Source organism: Panthera onca, chromosome D2 (genome assembly GCF_046562875.1).
Source record: "Panthera onca isolate mPanOnc1 chromosome D2, mPanOnc1 haplotype 2, whole genome shotgun sequence".
Classification (NCBI taxonomy): domain Eukaryota; kingdom Metazoa; phylum Chordata; class Mammalia; order Carnivora; family Felidae; genus Panthera; species Panthera onca.
In genome coordinates, this window is record NC_138349.1 from 9,211,371 (window position 1) to 9,235,776 (window position 24,406).

The 24,406-nt window shown below is 41.7% G+C and overlaps 2 protein-coding genes across 3 annotated transcripts in view; one reads left to right on the forward strand and one right to left on the reverse strand.

Annotated features, from left to right (window-relative positions):
- Positions 1-15,565, reverse strand: LOC132676321 (ATPase PAAT). 2 transcript variants are annotated; one of them, XM_078434921.2, is made up of 6 exons: positions 15,402-15,565; positions 14,607-14,813; positions 13,504-13,576; positions 10,751-10,957; positions 2,989-3,443; positions 1-1,194 (listed from the first exon to the last, which is right to left on the reverse strand). In XM_078434921.2, the coding sequence occupies exons 1-6, from the start codon at positions 15,563-15,565 to the stop codon at positions 960-962; spliced, it is 1,341 nt and encodes a 446-aa protein (XP_078291047.2). In that variant the 3' UTR covers positions 1-959. The 2 variants fall into 2 exon arrangements, with proteins under 2 accessions (XP_078291047.2, XP_081646571.1); XM_081790445.1 differs by lacking the exon at positions 1-1,194 and having other exon boundaries at positions 3,206-3,312.
- Positions 15,564-24,406, forward strand: part of LOC145712489 (uncharacterized) — a 17,429-nt gene continuing 8,586 nt past the window's right edge. Inside the window, exon 1 of the mRNA XM_081790446.1 lies at positions 15,564-15,975. Within this exon, the coding sequence (XP_081646572.1) occupies positions 15,564-15,975 (412 nt within the window). The remainder of the gene's footprint in view (positions 15,976-24,406) is intronic.

Consider the following 24,406-nt stretch of genomic DNA (forward strand, 5'->3'; position numbering starts at 1 on the left):
TTCACTGAAAATAAAACTTTACTGTTTCCTTGAGACTAGTAATTTCCAAAGTGGATAGGTTTATTTTTAAGGGCAACTAGATCACTTGTTAACACACATACGATAGTTATCATACGTCTGCCAGAGAGAACCGCAGCCCCCTTGATTCACACGCTTTCTTCCTTCAATGCAGACCTCAGCGCTTCACACCGGAAACACACGAGAGAAGACCTCTGGCCAGAACCTGTATCTGCTCAGGAAAGGAGGGGACTGTACACTTTCTGGGTTTACTGAGATCAAACAGGATGAATTCTCTCAATTTACCTCAAACGCTAAGTCTAAAGTAATAATCCCAACAAGGAACAGGCCGGTTCTGATGTTTACTTTCTACCTACTGCTACGCTTTATTGAAACAGATAATAACGGCCCCGGTGTATACGTACGCCTGCCAAACACACTGTGCCTCAGCCGTTATCCAAGCGTAAACACCACCCAATCAGTGACCTGAATGAAAGGCTTTTATCTTAGGTATCTAATTTTCCATGAACAATCAATTAGAAAAAGAAAAATCATCAAATACTCTAAGCATTCTTTTTCATACTCCTAAGACCATAAAATAAGCCCTATTATAAATAAAAAATGTACTTCTATCAAAAACATTATACAACACAGACCCATGGATTGCATTAAAAATCCTTAACATGTTTCAACACTGAAGCCAGAAACACACATACATTTCTGTCAGAGTGAACAAGACTGTAAACAAAAATAATAAATAATTTATAACCCTATCGTGTTGTTAAATCTCAGCACAAGTACTGGATTCACAGTAACACGTGGAGCTAAAATGAACACTGAGGTCACCGTGCGTAACATGGTGATCCTCAAATGCCATTAAATACTTGCCTCGAACTTGTGGGGTTTTGGCTTTCTAATAAATACGTAATAAATATCTGTAGCGCACGGTCCGTGTCGAGCGCTTATCTTTCTCCGTTTGAAAGTCTTTCCCCAGAGTCCCACTGTCGGAGGGCCATCCCGGCGGGTGGGGGGCAGGGACTCTGCAGCACGTCCATTAACAAAGCCAACTTTGTATCTATGTGCTTCTGCAGTTTATGTATCCGCTGATCAATGTAGTCCACAAGCTTCTTTTCCATCAGTTCCATATTTTTAGTAAGGACCTTTTCCAAGTAGGAGCACACAGGCTGCTCTTCCGTGCTACAAATAAATTAAAACACACACACACACACAATATAACAATGATTCCTGATGTCATCACAAAAGCAACCAAACTCTACTAAAACAAGCAGCCGACACACATGGCCGAAATCTGCCTCCATAGCTGTGCTGTCTTCGTACAACATATTTCCAGGTTCCAAAAATAAACATGGAACAGGCAACCACGACCCTGAGTGCCCAAAGTATTCTGAATCTTTAATTCTTTAACCATGTAAGCATACAACTGAAATGAGAATATAAAAATGAAGAGAATTTCTACCCTCAAAGAACAAATCTTTATAAAAGGTCTGCAATCAGCAAGTTGTTTAACACTCCTGACATCGGGGAACAGTGAGTGGCTCAACTGGTTGGGTGTCCGACTTCAGCCTAGGTCATGATCTCACCCTTCCGGAGTTCAAGCCCTGCATCAGGCTCTGTGCTGACAGCTCAGAGCCTGTTTCAGGATCTGTGTCTCCCCCTCTCTCTCTGCCCCTCCCCCACTCGCACTCTGTGTCTCTCTCTCAAAAATAAACACTTAAATAAAGTCATACAGTCATGCATATACTAAAAATATAAAGTCCATAATTTTCTGGAATGTCCTTCATTACGATGATTTGTAACTTTTTATGTAAAGACACATCTAACACCCTGCACCAAATGTTCCTTCCCAGAACACTCTCTTCTTTGTGAAGACTGCATAACCCCCGCAACTATCCTAACTTGGCATCCAAGAAAATTCTTTTCCTTTCTCTATAAAATTTTGAAAAAGGTTAGCTCATTTCGCACTGACAGAGCTGAGAGGAATGGAGACATTCAATCTCACCTGGCCCCAGAGCAGTTTTTAATCTCAACTTAATTTTTTTTGGTTTGCTTTGTTTTGTTTTGTTTGTTTAGCCACATCACATACCAACTAGAGTTCACTGATGTAATCTATCAACAACTAAAGAATAATGGTTTTTTTCCTTACCGAGAATCCTTACTAAAAAATATTACTAAGTAATAAATATCCTTACTGAAAACCATACTTTTTTTCCAATAACTTCCTAACCTCCTCAAATTTCAATGCTATTGGAGACTTTAAGAAAATTTCAACCAATAAAACTACCTCATTTTACATGTGAAAAAAATCTAAACCACAAGATTTAACCGGTAAGGCAAAAGAGTTAAGCCAGAACTATGACCGGAGTCATGAATTCCAGTCTAGTGCAATATCCTGACACATTACATCAACATGAAGGATGGGGAAACATACCAAATACTTAGCCACCCATTAATCACACCAAGGCTGCAAAAAAATTAGAATTATGAGATCAGCAGATGAGGGTCTGTACACTATAAACGATTATAAGCTTAAAAATGTCATTGATGACCAGACTAAAATTAGCCTAAGGCAAACAAGATCTACAAAGAAAATCTACTATGATGACTCAGTGATTATAATCAGGCACAAATGTTTATCTTATGGTTTCCACGGCTCCTCCCCATTTATACAGATAACTTTCTACTCCAACCCTTATTTGATGCTTATACCCCTTCCATAAAATGCCTAAGAAGTGATCAACATCTTCAGTTTTAGACACCTCTTTAAAAGTAATCCATTCTCCCCTACAGAATATTTATTCTCTATAAGTATGTTAATATTTATTCCCTATAAGTATGTTAATGTGTAAAATGCAGAAGCTGCTAAAATGACCTCGGGAAACATTTTCAGGCAGTAGTTAGTGAAACCAATGTTTTCCTCCAACTGATTCTTCCACCTATGAAATCTAAATCACACTTGTCTTAAATACTTACGCAACACCAGCAATGTCTTCACCAGCCTTAGGGACGGTTTCCTGCCACTTGGTGTTACGTCCCACGCGGAGATGGCTAACTTGACTACATAAACTCTGGAGAAAAGGCAGCAAGTCAGAGTTAGGTATGTTCGAGTTGTCACTTGCTTTCTTTGGTAGGAGAGAAGAAACTGCATTTTTGAGGTCATTCTCAAGAAGAACATGGCTCGGTGACACAGTTTTATACTCTTGGAGGCTCGTAGCCTTTCCGCCACCGGGTGGCTGCAGACTTTGATCGGTGCAAGCTTTCAAGTCTTCAGTCACGTTTCCAGAGGTCAAGCCGGTTCTGAAAGGAAAAGGCGTGGACGGGGACTTGTCTAAGGCCCCCGAAGTAGATGATGACTGCAGGTCAATCCCACGTCTGTAGCCAGGATTTCCCAAAACCGACTGAAGCTGCTCGCCAATGGGAATACGATTCTGAGCAAGGTAAAGAAATACACGTCTCTGTTAACAGTCATGACAGCTAACTTTGGGGGTAATGACTGTGAGGCAGGCGACGTGCATTCTTTCATTTGACCCTCAAAACGTCCACACGAAGCAGGCTACGATTACTACCCCCATACTGGGTGGAGGAGACCCAGGCTAAAGGTCACTTGTCTACCGTAACACAACTAGTTAAGTGGCAGAACCGGGGCATGAACCTGGGCCACCTAACTCCACAGTCCAGACTTTTAATGATTTCTCTGTAGTTTTTCCCTAAAGGAAATATTAAATATTAGCATGCTTGGTAAAACTGCATTAACATTCACGTCTCCACTACAAAGGCCTCCTTAATTTATGGCGATAAAATATACTACTCAACTGAGTCACGATAATTGATAATTTTCTTAGAATCGAGTATCATCCATCAAGTTTCCCATATAATAAGCTAACCTAAGGAAACCTTCTACTACTAGCTTCTCACAAAAGACACGCCAGATAGCTTACACGCTCTAAGGTACTGATGATGTTCCATCGGTACATTTGTGACGTCTACAATGACTAAAATGAGCAAACTTTTTGGCTATGTCTGCCTTAATGATTTGCGGCCTCAACTGAACCGGTGCTATATTATTTCATGACAAGATCCTGGCTCACTTCTGTGATGAGGTTACATGATCTCCCCTACAGGGCCTGTTTGTGCCGCACTCTGGGATTCTTCCTCAAGAGAAGAGCAGAACTACTTCTAGTGGACTTGACTCTTAAGTTTTAGGGCTCTATCCTAAATTCAAAACACAGAACTCTATTACACACTCTTATCGGGGGTATCATCTCATATTTACTGTTGCTCAATACCCAGTGAAAGAGAATGAGAAAAGTATTATTAAGGTTAGCTAAAGAAACTCAGTATACACATCTTCCAGATATTCTAAAAAAATGATTCCTGGATCATGCCAACCCCAAACTCAATTCAGTCAACAAATATTTACCAGAAATTGACTTTGTGTTTTAGGCATAGGAAATGAGACAGTAAACAAAAGCAATGAAAATCACTGATATGTGGAACCTATAAGGGAGTAGGAAACAATGGAAGGAAGGAAGGGAGAAAGGAAGACAATATATCATGTGGACAGAGACAGTGATAAATACTTAGGGATAAACAATGCAGGAAAGGGGAATAATGAAAGCCAGAGAAGATGGTGGTGTAGGAGTAGGGGAGTCTCCACAGAACTTCTGTTACTGAAGTGAAGAAATACTCTAGAAAGAAATGTGTTCTTCTATTGAATCCAAGTTTTGAATAAGCCTTAAATTAAATTATTCCAAGAAGATGAACTGTATACAATTATGTTATATAACTACATGCATATTATATATACAAATTATGTGTAAGTTTTATATAAATTTGTATATAATTGCATGTAATTATATGCAATATAATTTTTCTATATTTTGTACAGAATTACATACATATTATATATATAGCATACAATTATACAAATGTGTATATATATAAATTACGTATGTAATTCTATACAAAAGTTTTAAAGTAAACAACTCTCCTCTGGTGGAAACGAGCTTTACTCAATCATGATGACAAAGCTAAATGATTTTTGGTAGCAGTATAACAGAGCAAAAATACCTTAATGACAGAAAACTGAAAAGTCTACATAAACAGCAGTGAAATCAACGTCAAAATTGTGTATGACGATTACTTTGGCAGAAATGTTAATTATAAAAATCCAAATGTTAATAAGGTATTTGCTATGCAAGGTTTTCTTTTCAGATATATCAAATTTTGATTATAAGAAATTCACTGATTATAAAAATTCATATTTTTTTCAAATAAAAGCTCTTTAGGTGATTTACCTTTCCTCTTTGCATTAACTGTCAAGGAATTCAGAGGTAAGTCTATGTGGCAGTGCAATAAATAAACAAACTTTAAGTGCTAGTGGCTATTCTATTTCCTGTCGTTTGATTTCACTGAATTCTTAATTTTCTTGTACATTGGCCTTACAAGGTACAACAAGCCCTTTTAAAAGCAGGCAGAAGGGGGTGCCTGGGTGGCTCAGTCGGGTAAGTGTCCCAACTTCAGCTCAGGTCATGATCTCATGGTTCATGAGTTCGAGCCCCGCGTCGGGCTCTGTGCTGACAGCTCAGAGCCTGGAGCCTGCTTCGGATTCTGTGTCTCCCTCTCTCTCTGCCCCTCCCCTGCTCATGCTCGCTCTCTCTCTCTCTCTCTCTCTCTCTCAGAAATAAACATTAAAAGAAATTTTTTAAAGCAGGCAGAGGGATATGTATGAAATAATTTCTAACAATGGATCCACATCATGTTATATGGAAAACAATTACAGAGTAGCCTAAAAGAACATGAAAGCATTCATGTAGAATTATACATATATATGAATATGCAAAAAACTATTGTGTATACATAACTTCATATATGCACATGTATATACCTCCAGGCTTGTGAAAAGTTGTTTATCTCTGAATATCCGGTCAGATATCTGAAAGGATTGACTAACTTTAGTTATCACCTTGAAAAAGCAAGAAAAAAAGATATTTGTATTTCAAAGGTGAAAAAAGTAAACCGTGTAAATCTCGCACACCTGAATTTGTTCTTCGAGAAAATGGGGCACACCCTTTCACTCAGCTAACATTAAATGAAAACTACATGCTAGGGCACTTTGATATAGTATCCCATTCAATTTTTCCAAACGGTAAAGCAAAAACAAACCAAAGCCAGCAAATTTGAACTTCAAACGTAATGAAATAAAATACGACATTAATAAAACTTTCAAGAACACAAGCAACCCCATAGCCCAGGTGAAGCAGGGAGAGGCACAGGACTCCTAACAAAGCTTCCCAGGTTGTTTCTTTCCCCTTCAGGACAGGCCCTGCCCAAATTAATGTAGGAAGGTGTGTGCGGTTATACAACTTCCATAGAAGGAATAGTTTTGGTCATGAGACATCCCTACTTCATTTATTTATTTTTTAAGATTTTATTTTTAAGTCATCTCTACACCTAACATGGGGCTTGAGCTTATAACCTGAGATCAAGAGTCGCATGGCTCTACCAGCTAAGCCAGCCAGGAGCCCCAAAATATCCCTACTTTATACTCAACAAATAGTTGATACATGACAAGAGCTTACATGACGTTTTCCCGGGAGACATTCCATAGACTCTGGTTTGTTAATAATATGCAATCCTAGAAATCCAGGTATATCCTGTAAGAATCATCCCATAAATAGAGCCTCCTCACTTGGAAGAAGTCTTTTATTAGCATGTTTAAAAGAAGATTTAACTGGATCACTTTTTGTCTTCCCCAAATGTCCTCATACACAATGATTTAGTGGGGGGAGGGGGGAGGGCACAGCATGTGTGTTGGATGGAAGGACGTGCACGTATTTCTACAAGTACAGAAAACTTCAGGATACACACCAGGCAGGGAACAGAATGAGAGCTGGGAAAGCACTTTTATGATTTACTTAATGCACTTTTTGTTTAATAATATAAATTATTGTCCAATTGGCTAAAATACAGTGTGTAAAGTGTGCTGTTGGTTTTTGGGGTAGATTCACGTGGTTCATCGCTTACCTACAACACCCAGTGCTCATCCCAACAAGTGCCCTCCTCAATGCCCATCACCCATTTTCCCCTTTCCCCCACTCCCATCCACTCTCAGTTTGTTCTCTGTATTTAAGAGTTTCTTATGGTTTGCCTTACTTACTTTACTTCTGAACAGATTGAAATTCAAGGCAAAGAAAACATGTATCTTTGGAATTAAAGAAAACTTGAAGACATGGCCAAAAAAAATCTATTATCCATGTTATCCCTTCTTCCAAAGCTAAGTTTTTAAAACATAAAAATTGGTCTATGAGCTGACTTTAATTCCTGAACCCTCTCTGATGTTTCCAAAGTCTTGCACACACAAAAAAATTTCTTCTTGTTTTTACATTTTCAATCTCTGTCTCCATAGGATCCTTGTCCTCAATCATTTGTTTTTAAAATATACTATGCATAAGACTCACCGGGGGATGCCTGCTTGAAATACTGATTCCTGGAAACCGCCTTCAGGGTTTCAGGTCATTGGCGACAGCCAGTAATCTGTATTTTAAATTTTTTTTTTTTAACATTTATTTATTTTTGAGACAGAGAGAGACAGAGCATGAATGGGGGAGGGGCAGAGAGAGAGGGAGACAAAGAATCAGAAGCAGGCTCCAGGCTCTGAGCCATCAGCCCAGAGCCTGACGCGGGGCTCGAACTCACGGACCGCAAGATCGTGACCTGAGTCGGACGCTCAACAGACTGAGCCACCCAGGCGCCCCATGTATTTTATAAATATCACAAGGAATTCTGACACAGGCAAGTTCCTTATCTCTACCATTCTTGAAACAGACCCATATTACCCTGGGACCTCAACATTCCAACTACCCCCATTTAGTGCCTAATCCCTCAAAATCTGGTTTCCACCTCATGGTTATTCAAACTGACCCCCTGAAGATCTCTAAGGAGTACTCAGTTGATAATCCAAATCCTATATATCGTATACTTATCTGAAGCCTTAATCAAGACAGACCAGGTCCCTGTTCACATGAAGCTTACATTTTAATGAGATAGACCAATATATAAATAACAACAAAATGATCAAGAAGGCTCTGATGAAAATATGATACAGATTTGGAGGAAAAAGCGATTTTAATTATTTAGTTTTCAGTTTAATTTTTATTCATTTTGAAAGGGAGAGAGAGGGAGGGAGAGTGTACACGCACGGGGAAGAAGCGGAGAGAGAGGGAGAGAATCCCAAGCAGGCTTCATGCTCTCAGCACGGAGCCCGATGTGGGGCTTGAACTCACGAACCATGAGGTCATGACCTGAGCCAAAATCAAGAGTCAGACGCTTAACTGACTGAGCCACCCAGGTGCCCTGGAAAAGGCTATTTTAAACTGGTAGTTGGGGAAGGTCTTAATAAGGATGTAACATTTAAGCTGGTATCTTAATAAAAAGAAAAAGCCAGATTTGCCAAGGTCTGGGGAAAGGGCTTCTGGAGAAAGAGAAAAGTTAAGAGTGCAAAGGTCCCGAACACATCTGAGTATCTGAGGAATACACACATCAGCATGTCTGGAGCAAGGTGTCCAAGGAGATTTGGTAGGAAGGAGATGAGGTTAAGGAGTCCAAGAAGGCCCAGATCTTAGATGCCAAGGTAAAGAATCTGGGTTAATTCTGAGTGTGAGAGAAGCAGTCAGAGGGCTTTACACAGGGGGAAGGACGAGTCTGATTTACCCTTTGAGATTATTCTGCTTGCCCTGTGGAGCATGGACTGTGGTGGAGCAGGAGGCCCAGTCAGAGACTTCCTGCGGCATCGAGGTGAGATAACGGTACAGGAGAAAGAAAAGTATGAACCTGGTATTTTTTTGAACCCCTCCTTTCCAAGGTTCCTGTGATCACCGTCAACTTTGCTAGTCTCCCTTTCTTGCCCATTGTGTTGGTGACACCTGTACTAAATGAATATTGGTTGAGAAGCCTCGCTGGCTCAGTCAGTTAAGCATCCGACTTTGGCTCAGGTCATGATCTCATGGCTCATGGCTTCGAGCCCTGCACTGGGATCTATGCTGTCAGCATGGAACCCGCTTCGGATCCTCTGTCTCCCTCTCTCTCTGCCCCTCCCCCAGCTGCACTCTCTCTCCAAATAAATAAACTTTAAAAAAATAAATAAATTACTATTGGTAAATCTCGCGAGAAACGCACAAGTTGTTTATTATACTATTTGTTTTAAACTTTCCCATGAATCCTATGATCTTAGCAGTATTATCACTTAGATTTTGAACCTGGGGAAATTTATGTCAAAAAGATGAAGCAACACCAGATAGCACAAGTACAAACAAATGTCAGCACCAGAACCTGCCATCAGGTCTCCTGACATCAGGTCTTTCCTGCTGCTACTCGGTCGCACCGCTGGTCTTCCGCTCTCCTATTCCTTTTCCCTCTCCCTGTGTCCTTCCCAAACACAGCTACTCCTCATGGACCCTTCTTCCTTGCTCTGGCTCTCCCTTCATTTCCTTCCCCACCCTCTGCTGGGGTGCCCCTCGCATACCTCCCTTCTGCTTCCCGCCACAGGCACCGTTGGATTCACATCCATGACTCAATACTCCCCAAATCAAACTTCCTTTCTCCCAAGTAGCCTCCTCCCTTGGGTTCCATTTATACTGTTGGGAGCCCCATCTTCAAAACCTCAATTTCACTTTTAACTCTTTTATCTTTCTCCAGCGACACCAATATCAAGTTAGCTGTCAAGCCCTGACGGCACCGTCACCTTAGCAACTCACAACCCAGCATCAGGTTACACGTCCAATTTCAGACCCTCCTTAACTCCCACCTGGATGAGGGCAGGAACAGGCAGCTGCTCCCCTTGGGGTCCCACATCCTACTGATTCACCGTACCCTCTCATTCCTCTTATGTATAACTCTGGGTTCGAATTTCCCAAAACATAGGCAAAACCACCTATGAGCTTTTAAGACAGCATTCAAAGCCCCCTATGATCCGGCCCCAAGCCCAACTCGCCCTACCACTTCTTCGCCCCAGAGAAGTGAACTTCTATCCATTTCCTAGCTATATCCCATTCCTTCCAGCGCTGAAGAGTTAATCCATGTTATTTTCTCTCTCAAACTGCATCCCTCCAAATTTACTTGCCTGGTCCCCTCCTTCTTTTCTAAAGGCCTAGATAAAATGAGACTATAAAGATCCTTAAAGATAGGCTACAGACTAATCTTTGAACTTTCTAAAGTGCTCAAAACACTGCCTCATTCACTGAGAGGGTGCTTAATAAATATTTGCTGAATGAATGAGTAAATTCATGGAAAACTGTGAAGATATGTAACAAAAATATTTTGGAAGAGGGTAAGTCTATAAAATGTTATTTTACAAAAGTAAATAAAGGTACGCATTAAATCAGTATCTTTTCAAAACATTAAATCAATCTTTTTCAAAGAAAAAACCAAGTCAATACGTGTCCTTAAAAAAGCCACCTTTTTGAAATTTTTTTTTTTTTCAACGTTTTTTATTTATTTTTGGGACAGAGAGAGACAGAGCATGAACGGGGGAGGGGCAGAGAGAGAGGGAGACACAGAATCGGAAGCAGGCTCCAGGCTCCGAGCCGTCAGCCCAGAGCCTGACGCGGGGCTCGAACTCACGGACCGCGAGATCGTCACCTGGCTGAAGTCGGACGCTTAACCGACTGCGCCACCCAGGCGCCCCACCTTTTTGAAATTTTTAACGGTCATCTGGAGAGAATCCATTTCTACCTACCTGCTGCTGAAATCTAACCACATCCATCAGTTGCTGAGCTCCAGGTGACAGCTTTGACCCCATGGATGCCATGATAGTCTGGACCCTCCGGAGGTCTATCCTTGATCCTAGAGCAGGAGAGCTTGTTGCGGAACTGGCTGAAACCCGCCTCATGTGTACCACAACTTTACTGACGAACACACACTGCTTTTCACCAAAGGAGAGCAACTGTTACAAAACAAAGACGTTCCAGAAAATAATATTAAAAACAATCATCATTTAAAGTTACTCTTAAGAGTGAAGCATTCAAGAATCAAAAAATTAAATACATTTTCATTTTTACATTTTCTCTAGCATAGTCATAGAAAAAAATTCAAATTTATCATGAGGCTCAGAAGTATTTAAATAAAAAAGCCCTTTCAAACTAACAGACGACACATAAAATAGCAAATGGGGATGGGAAACATAAAATAACATTTACTCAGTTTTTTAAGGGATTAAAAATAAACTGTACCAATCTGAGAACTTAACATACTGCAACTTGCAATGTAAATATAAATATTTAAAGCAAAATAAGGCTGTCTAGAGCCCATGCTACGTTGCTTCTGAAATACTAAATGTAAGTCAGTACTTTAGAAGTTAGAACTGTAAGGGAATATCAAGATGATCTAATATATAGCTTGATAACTTACATATTTAAAAAATGAGTGCAGGGTGATTTTCTAACTTGTCAAAGGACACCCAGGTAGTAAAGGTCAGAACTTTGGACGTAGCTCTGCCAGCTTTTACCCCAGTAGTTTTCCCAATGCTTCATGCTGCCTCATTTTGTCCATGTTCCTGAACCAAAAGACATTTTATGTGTGATATGCACAACAAAGTAGCAAAGTGGAAAGGGACTAGGATTTAGAATCAGACAGAACTGGGTTCAATGACGACTCTACTTAGAGCCTGTGTGATCCTGGGAAAAGGCAAAAACCTGAAATCAGGAGTAAAATGAGGGAGGGTAATAACGATTTCACATAGTTGTTCTGAGAAGTACGTGTTAAAATTTCCAGTACTGACCACACTGATTAAGGGCTCAAAACTGTGCACCAGTAGCTATTATTTTTATTTTAATTTGCATATGTTATTGCCCTGGAAGAAGTCCTCATAAGATCCCCCTAAATGAAACAGGTCCTTGCACTCCCTCCTACTTTCACAGAACAGTCACAAAACATTCTCCTTCAGAGACACACAAGCCCATGTATCACACAAAGACACAGGTGAACACAAATCCACGATCAAAAAACTCAGTGCGACACGAAAGATCGGACTGTCATCAACAACTAAATAAACATCTCATCAAATTTATACATCTACATTCCAACCTCCATGTGATCTCTTTCATGCTTTTTGATTCCCAAGTCTTCCTCACTATTGAATGTAGGACATATTTTGCACACTTTTGGACACGTCTTGGCCACTATACTATTAGCAATATGAGGGTTTTGCTCCAATTTATTTTATTTCCGTTAATTCCTAAATGCTTAGTATAGGATCCGGGATCAAATGGCACTCTAATTGTTGAATGAATGAATCGCTTTATTTAAAAGACTTTAGAAGTTACTAGCGTTTGCTCCTAAAACAACATCTTGGAATATTAACAACTTGGAAGGTCAGTTCTGTGACCTTCTCTAAGTAATAATAAGCACAGAGATAAAATACTTTAGAGGTTTTTTTTTTTTTTAATGTTTATTATTTTTGAGAGAGAGACAGAGACAGAGAGCAAGCAGGGGAGGGACAGAGAGAGGGAGACACATTATCGGAAGCAGGCTCCAGGCTCTGAGCTGCCAGCACAGAGCCCGACACAGGGCTCAAACTCACTGAGAGTCATGACCTGAGTGGAAATCGAATGCTTAACTCACTGAGCCACCCACACACCCCAAGATAAAATATTTTAAAGATAAAAATAACTCAACGATTTACTGTCTTTAGTCTCCTTGTATAACCTACAAAGTAGGTCCAAACAGGTGAGGAAACTTGACCAAGGCTGTTTTGTTAGCAACAAAGCTCATTTCATAGTCAGGGCTTCTGATTTCCAGCTAAGTACTCTTTCCCTAGACTCTAATGACCTCATTAAAGTTCACTGTAACAATATTTTTCCTGCTAAAGACACCAGTCCAAATTTCTTGAACTCTCTACTGCCTTTGTCTGGAACTTCTCTGTGTTCTCTTTGGATGATTTGGGACAAAAACTGTCACTTTCTTTGCACCTAAGTTCTACATAAAAATAAAAAATGTACTTAAACTCAGTTTTCCAAGGCTTAAAGCTAAAAGTACGATACCATTATATTAATAATAGCACATGACATAGCATTGCCATAGCTAGTAAATGTTGATTTATTTTAAAAGAAGAATGTTGATAATTTTAAAGTTCATTTATTTATTTTGAGAGAAAGAGAGTGCAAGCAGGGGAAGGGCAGGGCGGGGGTGGGGCAGAGAGAGTTCCAAGCAAGCTCTGTATTGTTCAGTGCAGAGCTTGATGTGGAGTTCAACTCATGACCCGTGAGATCACGACCTAAGCTGAAGTCAGAAGCTTAACCAACTGAGCCACTAAGGTGCCCTGAATTTTGGTAATTTCTTAGAGAAGAATTTCTTCTTCCATGTTTAGTATTTCTCAACTAAAACCAGGGACCACATTGGACTTACCACATTAGTGAGCTATCAGAAAATAAGTTTATGTAGTACAAAAACAACTGTAGTTTTCAAATTAGTTATAATTTAGTGACTACTTACCTTTATTTTACAAGCATGTGTGGAGAACTCCAATTTTAGATATTTTTTGTACAAAATAATCTTTTCACCTTCACTAAAAATAAAAAAGAAATGAATTTTAAAAAATTTTCACTCATTACCACTTTTAACAGTTACGTTTAAAAATGAAGGTTTCCAGGACAATACATAAATCCTGAGATTCAGTTTTCCTGGTAAGACATAAAGAACTGTAGGTTAATACTGAGTTGCACTGGATGAAAAGACTACATCTGTCACTTACTACCTATATAAGATAATTAAAAAAGATAACAAATGTATAATCATGTAGCACAGAGCATATTTTAAAGCTCAATAAACATATCCATTATTTCCAACATTATGTGGTATAATAAAACCGTTCATAGCTTGAATTTTATTAAAGAAAGATTAGGACAGAATCTTTTTAAGAATTCGGAAAAAAAATCAAAAGTATAACAACACATTCAATATACTTGTATGGCACAGTCTGGGGTTTGTGCACTATTTGTAATGGGCTTCCAAATGTGTTCGAAGTTCCAGCCTAATTAATTTTTGGAAAACAGACCATTCTGAGTTAAGGAGACAAGAAACATTTATCACAACTTCAATTCTAATCAAAGTCCTCCACTAACTAGCTATGATGTTCTACCAACTTACCTGCCTTCTGTTAGCTCCCAATTTCCACATTTATAAAAACTCCTGAGGGGCCCCTGGGTGGCTCACTTGGTTGAGCACCAGACTCTTGGTTCTGTCTCAGGTCATGATCCCAGGGTCATGCGATTGAGCCCCGAATGGGGCTCTACCCTGAGTGTGGAGTCTGCTTAAGATTCTGACTCTCTCTCCTCTTCTGCCCCTCTCCCCCACTCACACTCATTCGCTCTCTCCAAAATTAAAAAAAAAAAAAAAAAAAAAAAAAAAACACAAAAAAAACTGGGCTCATGTACACGCCAAGATTCCTAGCGCCTAAACTTCTATTCCTGCTGGTATGTTTTTATCTTCTCTCCCTTAGTGCTGGCCTCAATGTCAGAGAATCAGTAAATACCACAAACACTGGGGAAAAACAACACTGCTTGGGGGGAACACTTCTGCATGAACAAGTTACAAACCTGTTATCCAGATCACTACAAACATGCTTGCCCCTACTGGTTCCACAGTACTCCTCTCCTAAGTATACTTCCATATTTCTTGCGGAACTTAAAACGCCAATAGAAACGATTTCTTCACCTCCGTTAGGGTCACATCTCAGGTAAAGGAAGCAGGGGTTTTCATCTTGGTCACTGTTGAGGCTTCTTTTCAAAATCACCAGATCTTGGCTGAAAAGAATTGTTCAAACTATCACACAGTGCACCTGTCTGAACGCTGCTCGCGACCCTCCTATTGGGCCACCAGGACTTCTAACTCACTCCCATTTACCACGGCGGTCCCCGCACCCTCCCAAGCACCCAACAAACGCTCAACACAGAGTCACAAGGAGATGGGCACGCCACCCACCGGGGTTTTCCCCTCTACTTTCTCCTCGGCTGTGGACTCAAGCCTCTGCAGTCCTTCTCCTTCAACATAAAAAGTTCCCTGGGCACCTACTGTGCGCACAAGAGTGGGAAGCAGAATGCAATAAAAGGCAAACGCGGCTCTTTCTCATAATGAAGCTGATGGGGATTCTCGACAGTTCGTTTTTCTAACGCCCCCTCGGGTCGACAACAGAGAGGCCTCCGTCGGTTCGCCTGGGGGAGGGAGGCGGACCCCGGGGGCGACCCGGCGGAGATGAGGGGCCCCCGCATCACGTCCTTCCCGCACCCCGGGCCCCCCACCCTCTCTCCGCTCGGCCCCGCCTCCCCTCCCGGCTCCCCCAGGAGCGCGACCATCCCGGCGCCGCGGGCCCGGTCCCCGCCGGCCCTGCTCACCCCGGGTCAGGCGGCGCCAGCAGCTGCTCCCAGTCCAAGTCCGGGGCGCCGACACCAGCCCGGGTGAGATGGAGACTCCGGGCCAGGGCTCCGCAGGCAGCATCCCAGGAAGAGGCCAGCATCGGGCGGCGAGTCACTCCCGCCTCCTCGGCCCGGGTGTCCATGCTGCAGCCGCCAGCCGAGGCCAAGCCCGGAACCTCTCTTCCACCGCTTGCGTTTCCGCCAGAGCAGACGGAGGTGAAAAAGCACAGCGCCTTCCGGCTCGGCAGGCTTCAATTCCAAGACCAGCCTTTCCTTGTCCAGTGGGGAAAGAACCAGGTCCCGGAGACGCGCATGCGCGCGCCAGCCAGCTTCAGCAACGCGGTTCCAAACCTGCCGGGGAAGAGCTCAAGGACGGAGCATGCGCTCCGACGGCCCCTCGGCCTACGAAAGGAGCTGTGCGCAGGCGCGGGGCGAGACTGGCGGGAACGCAGGGGGATCTTTCGACGTTGGTCCGAGGAAGTAGCAGGCGGTGTGGACGACGGTTGTCTGGCCGCCCGGAAGGGTTGGTCCTTCGAGGAGAGTCCATCGTCAGGTAGGAGTAGTGCCGTCGCTGCAGGCGACCTGGAGGCCCTGCTGCCGACCTCGCTGTGCCTGCGGTGGACGCCGTGGCCTTCCCGCCGACCACAGACCCTGGGCGGTGGGTCGGGCCGTGCAGTTGGGGTTTCTTTGACCCCCCCCCCCCACCGCGGTCCCCCAGCACGTCGTCCCCGCGGGCGGCGGGTGCGTGGATGCCGGCAGCTTGGCTTTAGCAGGCGGAGGGTTGCACGGTGTCACCGGGCTGCAGTGCAGCCGGGGCGCCGGCCGGACGTCGCCCTGTCGGTGAGCCGCTGGCGCCAGGGCGGGACGGCGGCGGGGTGACCTGGCGCCTTCCAGCCTCGGCGCTGGAGGGGAGGTGTGGAAAGCGGCCAGAGGGGCGGCGGTGGCTGTGAGCAGAAACCTGTCCCGAGCAGAAGCGGGACCCCAGTGCTGGTGGAGTGACATCTGAGCTGGGACTTGAAGGACCTTTAAGCTTTGATTCCGGGAAAAAGGAGCTGATGGAACTTTCTAGTTGCCCCATGGGATAGGAAGGTAACTGGGGCCTCTCTGCTCCGTCGTGTCAACCTTACCTTGTAAAAGAACTGGAGAATTAGATTCAAATAAAATTGGAATGTCAGCATTCTTCGTAGTTGGGCTGTCAGCCATGTATTTATGGTGGCATTCAGTCCGGAAAGTAGAAATCTTATTCTGCGCCATATTAATTTTGTTTTAGGACTCCATGTTCTGAGTTTTTTGTTTCAGTGCAAAATAATTTTTTGTTTTTCTTGAGTTCTTGAGTTATGTTAGAATATGTGCCCAGTGAGAATACGGATTTCCCTCATGCGCGCAAGTGGAGTGTTCTTGTAAAAACAAAACAAAAAAACAAAAAAAACCTTTGCCTTCACAGAAATGGCCGGAAGGGAAGAGCATCCCCAGGTTTCCAAAAGTTCTAGTTTTTCCACTTTTCTTTCGCAAAGGCCTCCATTAGTGCCTGTTTTTGATGACCGAAAGAAATGTGAAGAGGTTATTTGCTGTTAGGAAAATAAGACCTTGCTGTGTTAATGTAGGGCTTTCATAAAAGCTAGGTGGTGTCGTGGGAATTTTGGGAAAGCAGGGGATACTTGTACAATACCCTTTTCATTCTTTTTATCTGTGGAGTGGTGTTAGAAAAATTGCAGTGTAATTTTTTGTGAGTAATCTGTTATCCAGAGTGTATATTAGAAGGATTTACCAAGATTGAAAGAGAAACCCCACCGAGGGATCTGATGTGTACAGCAATCAGAAAGTTAAAAGTTCTTAATTGTAAGTGTCCTAGTTTTCATGTTTGTAAAGATGAATCTAGACTGATTCTAAGGTGTCTAAACAGTTTTGTGTGTGTGTGTTTTCTCCCCCCTCCCATGTCCGGCTTCCTATGGTCATAAGTTAACATTGATCCATGGTAGCCTATTTGGACAGTCCCCAAAGGAAAATACTCTTTTTCAGAGTTCAAGTTAATGAATAAGATCAATATTACCAACTGGGTGTTGACTTACATAAAACTGAAAGCTGTAGGTCAGAAAACTATAGAGTTCTGTGGTCCTTCCCTTTCTTTCATTCCCATATATACAATAAACCACAAAGTCTTGATTTCTTTTTCTTTCTTTTTCTTTCTTTCTTTCTCTTTCTTTCTTTCTTTCTTTCTTTTTCTTTCTTTCATTCTTTCTTTCACTCTTGCTTGCTTGCTTGCTTGCTTTTTTAAAAGAAAAACCTTCCTGACTTTTTCCACCTCTGCCTCTTCCGTTCTCAAGCACTTTCATTTGAATAATCCCCAGAGTTTGTTCACTGGTCATTAGCTTTCATTTTCATCTTCTCCATTTCATTCTTTGCACTGTCCTCTGATTGTCCTGCTCCTGAGTCACCATCATCTTTGTTCATTAGCTTAGCATATAAAGCCTTTCATACTCTTGTCTCCTGCCTGCATTCTGGTCTCTTCTACCTTTGCACATGCTTTTCTCTCTACCTACAATGGTTTTGTTTTTTTTTTTTTTTTGGATAGCAGGGAAAATCCTCTTTACTGTTGAAAACCAAGTATAGACCTCCACTGCACTACAGAATTAATTACTAATTTTTCTGTACTACACTTAGAAGTTTTAGGTACTATAACTCCCTTGTGGTTTGGGACTTTATGAAATAATTCTCATATTTGTGTTCCTTACCATCTGAATGATTATTGAGATTAGAGATTATTTTATACTTGGTTGGACATATTCAGAATATGTTTTTGCATGGAACTGATAAGGGTAGCAGTATGAGTTCAGAACTTTATTACAATGTAAGAGGAGCAGAAAAAGGAGAAATGAGTAAATTCAATCTTATGCTTTTTTTTTTTTTCAAAGCTAGAATGGTGGTTGCTGAGATTACCTTGGTTTTAATGTGCTACATTACTCTTGTCATGAATTGGCGATTTTTTTTGTTTTTGTTTTTTTCCCCCCACTTCAGATAAAGAATAAAACATATTTTTAAAAACTTCCCACCAATATCACAATGTAAGTTTTTGGCTTAGCTATTTTATTTTATTTTATTTTATTTTATTTATTTTAATATGGAATTTATTGTCAAATTGGTTTCCATACAACACCCAGGGCTCATCCCAACAGGTGCCCTCCTCAGTGCCCATCACCCACCCACCCCTCCCTCCCACCCCCATCAACCCTCAGTTTATTCTCAGTTTTTAAGAGTCTCTTATGGTTTGGCTCTCTCCCTCTCTGACTTTTTTTTTTCCCTTTCCCTTTCCCCTTGGTCTTCTGTTAAGTTTCTCAGGATCCACATGAGTGAAAACATATGGATCTGTCTTTCTGTGTATGACTTATTTCACTTAGCATAACACTCTCCAGTTCCATCCACGTTGCTACAAAAGGCCATATTTAATTCTTTCTCATTGCCAAGTAGTATTCCGTTGTGTATATAAACCACAATTTCTTTATCCATTCATCAGTTGATGGACATTTAAGCTCTTTCCATAATTTGGCTATTGTTGAAAGTGCTGCATAAACATTGGGGTAAAAGTGCCCCTATGCATCAGCACTCCTGTATCCCTTGGGTAAATTCCTAGCAGTGCTATTGCTGGGTCATAGGGTAGATCTATTTTTAATTTTTTGAGGAACCTCCACACTGTTTTCCAGAGTGGCTGCACCAGTTTGCATTCCCACCAACAGTGCAAGAGGGTTCCCGTTCTCCACATCCTCTCCAGCATCTATAGTCTCCTGATTTGTTCATTTTGGCCACTCTGACTGGTGTGAGGTGATATCTCAGTGTGGTTTTGATGTGTATTTCCCTGATAAGGAGTGACATTGAGCATCTTTTCACGTGCCTGTTGGCCATCTGGATGTCTTCTTTAGAGAAGTGTCTATTCACGTTTTCTGCCCATTTCTTTTTTAAAAAATTTTATTTATTTTTGAGAGAGAGTGAGAGACAGAGCATGAGTGGAGGAGGGGCAGAGAGAGAGGGAGACACAGAATCCAAAGCAGGCTCCAGGCTCTGAGCGGTCAGCACAGAGCCCGACCAGGGGCTCGAACTCATGAGCCGTGAGATTATGACCTGAGCCGAAGTCGGACGCTCAACTGACTGAGCCACCCAGGTGCCCCTCTGCCCATTTCTTCACTGGATTATTTGGTTTTTGGGTGTGGAGTTTGGTGAGTTCTTTATAGATTTTGGATGCTAGCCCTTTGTCTGATGTGTCATTTACAAATATCTTTTCCCATTCTGTTGGTTGCCTTTTAGTTTTGTTGATTGTTTCCTTTGCAGTGCAGAAGCTTTTTATCTTCATGAGGTCGCAATAGTTCATTTTTGCTTTTAATTCCCTTGCCTTTGGAGATGTGTCAAGTAAGAAATTGCTGCGGCTGAGGTCAGAGAGGTTTTTTCCTGCTTTCTCTTCTAGGGTTTTGATGGTTTCCTATCTCACATTCAGAACTTTTATCCATTTTGAGTTTATTTTTGTGAATGGTGTAAGTAAGTGGGTTAGTTTCATTCTTCTGCATGTTGCTGTCCAGTTGTCCCAGCACCATTTGTTAAAGAGACTGTCTTTTTTCCATCGGATATTCTTTCCTGCTTTGTCAAAGATTAGCTGGCCATACTTTTGTGGGTCTAGTTCTGGGGTTTCTATTCTATTCCATTGGTCTATGTGTCTGTTTTTGTGCCAATACCATTCTGTCTTGATGATTACAGCTTTGTAGTAGAGGCTAAAGTCTGGGCTTGTGATGCCTCCCGCTTTGGTTTTCTTCTTCAATATTACTTTGGCTATTCAGGGTCTTTTGTGGTTCCATACAAATTTTAGGATTGCTTCAAGAAGAATGCTGGTGCAATTTTGATTGGGATTGCATTGAATGTGTAGATAGCTTTGGGTAGTATTGACATTTTAACAATATTTATTCTTCCAATCCATGAGCACGGAATGTTTTTCCATTTCTTTGTATCTTCTTCAATTTCCTTCATAAGCTTTCTATAGTTTTCAGCACACACATCTTTTACTTCTTTGGTTAGGTTTATTCCTAGGTATTTTACGATTCTTGATGCAATTGTGAATGGGGTCAGTTTTTTTATTTGTCTTTCTGTTGCTTCATTATTAGTGTATAAGAATGTAACTGATTTCTGTACATTAATTTTGTATCCTGCGACTTTGCTGAACTCATGTATCAGTTCTAGCAGACTTTTGGTGGAGTCTGTCGGGTTTTCCGGGTATAATATCATGTCATCTGCAAAAAGTGAAAGCTTGAATTCATCTTTGCCAATTTTGATGCCTTTGATTTCCTTTTGTTGTCTGATTGCTGATGCTAGCACTTCCAACAGTTATGTTAAACAACAGCGGTGAGAGTGGGCATCCCTGTCGTGTTCCTGATCTCAGGGAAAAAGCTCTCAGTTTTTCCCCATTGAGGATGATATTAGCTGTGGGCTTTTCTTAAATGGCTTTTATGATGTTTAAGTATGTTCCTTCTATCCCGAATTTCTCTAGGGTTTTTATTAAGAAAGGATGCTGAATTTTGTCAAATGCTTTTTCTGCATCCATTGACAGGATCATATGGTTCTATTTCTTTTATTAATGTGATGTATTACGTTGCGAGTGTTGAACCAGCCCTGCAGCCCAGGAATGAATCCCACTTGATCATGGTGAATAATTCTTTTTATATGCTGTTGAATTCAATTTGCTAGTATCTTATTGAGAATTTTTTCATCCATATTCATCAAGGATATTGGCCTGTAGTTCTCTTTTTTTGCTGGGTCTCTGTTTCGTTTAGGAATCAAAGTAATGCGGGCTTCATAGAATGAGTCTGAAAGTTTTCCTTCCCTTTCTATTTTTTGGAACAGCTTGAGAAGGATAGGTATTATCTCTGCTTTAAATGTCTGGTAGAATTCCCCAGGGAAGCCATCTGGTTCTGGACTCTTATTTGTTGGGAGATTTTTGATAACTGATTCAGTTTCTTCGCTGGTTATGGGTCTGTTCAAGTTGTCTGTTTCTTCCTGTTTGAGTTTTGGAAGTGCGTGGGTGCTTAGGAATTTGTCCATTTCTTCCAGGTTGTCCAGTTTGTCGGCATATAATTTTTCATAGTATTCCCTAATAATTGCTTGTATTTCTGAGGGATTGGTTGTAATAATTCCATTTTCATTCATGATTTTATCTATTTGGGTCATCTCCCTTTTCTTTTTCAGATTGGCTTAGTTATTTTAAAGAGCAGTTTATTATTAACTTAGGATTTATAGTGTGAATCGTGACTGACTGTGTATTGTAACACAGTAGTTCTCAGATACTTTTGGCCTAGGACCCTTTACATTCTCATGGGTTGAATACTCCAAAGAGCTTTTGTTTACGTGGGTTTATATTATTAATTAAAAAAAAAAAAAATCAACACTTTTGGTTTCAGCTCTGACATGCAAAGAGTTTGGAATTCATCACAACTGTCTTTATCATAAGAGAAAAGCTGTTTCAACTGAAAATCAATGACTTTTAAAAAATCTACCAGATAATTGAGGTCACAGGGCAAACAAAGAGCCACTCTGAAAACTGGAGAGGTAAATGCAGAAAATCACACTTGAGATTTGCTTATCAGGGACAGAATCTTCTGGAGGCAGTAACTTGTAGGAACACTTAAATGGTCATTAATAAATTGCTGGAAGCCAAGTGTGGACTAGCTAGCTAGGAGATGGAAACCCCTGAGAGCCCACATTTAGTAGTCCCATACTTTTATGGGTTTTACTTCCAGGAACCCCACCATATTTACACAGTGAAGATTGGAGAAGAATCCCCTCAGGCTTTCTGCAGTGGGGAGGGGAAAGTAACCATTTGGAAATACAGCCCACAGTATTCCTAAAAAAAAAAAAAAAAATTATGTTTATTTATTTTTGAGAGAGAGAGACAGTACATAAGTGGGGGAGGGTCACAGAGAGAGGGAGACACAGAATCTGAAGCAGACTCCAGGCTCCAAGCTGTCAACACAGAGCCTGACTCAAACCTATGAACCGTGAGATTCTGACCTGAGCTGAAGTCAGAGGCTTAACTGACCTAGTCACCCAGATGCTCCAGCCCACAGTGTTCTTAACAAAGGTGTACCCTCAGGGGAAACCACCAGAGTCTTTTGTGATCTGGGGATGAGCAATTAGACTACTCTGACCCCTCTAGCCTTCCAGTCAGCAAGTAGGGGCAGGGGAAAAAAAAAAAAAAAGACATTTTTGATGGTGACAGGCTGGGGACTCGGGTATGCTAAAAATAGATTTAGTCATAAGATTCTGGAATGCCTTCCTTCCCCAGTGCCTTACCAATATTAATAGGGCTTCAGTATAAAAACAGATGACAGTTGAAAGAGTAGGATGCAGACTATTTTAAAAGAGTTTCTAGGGAAACCAAAGACGGGGGTGGGGGAACAAAAGCAAGAATACTGGAGGAAATTGAAGCCTCTGACACCTATAGTTACAGCAAATGTTAAGCATAGCCTATCTTAACCAGATTAACATAAAACTCCACACTAACAACCTGATTACTTCAGGTCCTATACATTTCTCCAGATACATTATGTCTGGTTTTCAGCAAAACATAATGCATGCTAAAAGGTAAGAAAAACTTAGGCTGAAAAGACAAAGCAAGCATTAGAACCAGTCTTACACAGACACAGATTTGGGAATTAATCAGGGAATTAACTGGCATGTATAGATTCTATCCTATACTATAGTAGCATGTACTGCTAGAAGAGGATTTCAGTTTGGAAGATCCTTCCTATTTAGGGCAAAACCTGACTCTTTTCATGGCAGTTGCCAGAACCATAGCAAGGTCCTCAGCTGAGCAGGAGTCTGAGGGTAAAGATGAAGATCCTGGGAGCAGAGCAGGAGCTGTGGAAGAGGTCTGGAGATGGAACCTGGGCCAAGTAAGGGGGTGCTCACAGGCTTATTCCAGTAGCCTGGAACCTGGGCTGCTTTCTGCCACAGATGTGCAATTTACAAGTAGCAGGGTGTTTGCAACCACCTGCCCCAGGCGAGAGCCACGGGATGGGCACTTGGCGAAGTAAGGGGCCTGGGTGAAAGTCCTTGTGGGTGTGAATGATGAAGAATTTGCCAGGAAAACAAACCCCTGTAACCTGGATCACATCACAAAGTTCAACTCCTGGATTCTGCATACAGCCACTGCCTACTTTTTGCCATCTGGAACACATGGCCTCTCCCACCACTCTGAGTACCTTTTTTTTTCCTTTCTTTTATTAGGAGAGAGTGCACAGGCATGCTCACAAGAGGGGCAGAGGAAGACGGAGAGAGCCTGCCATGGGGCTTGACACTGGGCTTGATCCCATGATCTTGAGATCATGACCTGAGCCAAAATCAAGAGCCAGACACTGAACTGACTGAGCCACCCACCCGCCCCACTCTCAGTACTCCTGACCAATCACTACATGTGAATAGCACTTAGGATGAAAATATTAACAATAACCAGGCCCTTCCCTAAATGAAATGCAACTGGTTTGCATATCTTTCAGCTCCGAGCCAAAATCAAAGCCTCTGGATGATAGGTTTAGTGGGCACTGTGAATGGGGCACACATCATTTCAGAGGGTTGCAGAAAGGTTGAGGGGGTAGAAGGGCACTGGATCTGGGAGGAGGGGGCTGGAGGGATAGATCACAGAACCAGGCCTTAGTTGCTGCCTTGCCAGTGACTTGCTAGGGGACCTAAGGGAGTCACTTCTGCTCTCTGTGCTTCAGTTTCCTCATCTGTCCAAGTCTTAGTCATTGTCTTCTGGCCATCTCCAGTGAAGATCAGAAAAATACTGCTAAAACATATTGGAAGTAATAAGGTCAGTAGCTTCATGTTGCTAACTAATAAGTAATGAGTAAAATATTATATTTTAATGTTTATTTATTTATTTATTTTGAGAGAGTGGGAGAGGGACAGAGAGGGAGAGAGAATCCCAAGCAGACTCCACACTGTCAGTGCAG

Coding starts and splice junctions, on each gene's coding strand:
- LOC132676321 (XM_078434921.2), bottom strand. CDS start 15,565: ATGGACACCCGGGCCGAGGAGGCGGGAGTGACTCGCCGCCCGATGCTG. Junction 10,958..13,503: donor CACATGCTTGTAAAATAAAG/GTAAGTAGTCAC, acceptor GTTTTGTAACAG/TTGCTCTCCTTTGGTGAAAA. Junction 3,444..10,750: donor TGGTTAGATTTCAGCAGCAG/GTAGGTAGAAAT, acceptor TACCTTGCTCAG/AATCGTATTCCCATTGGCGA.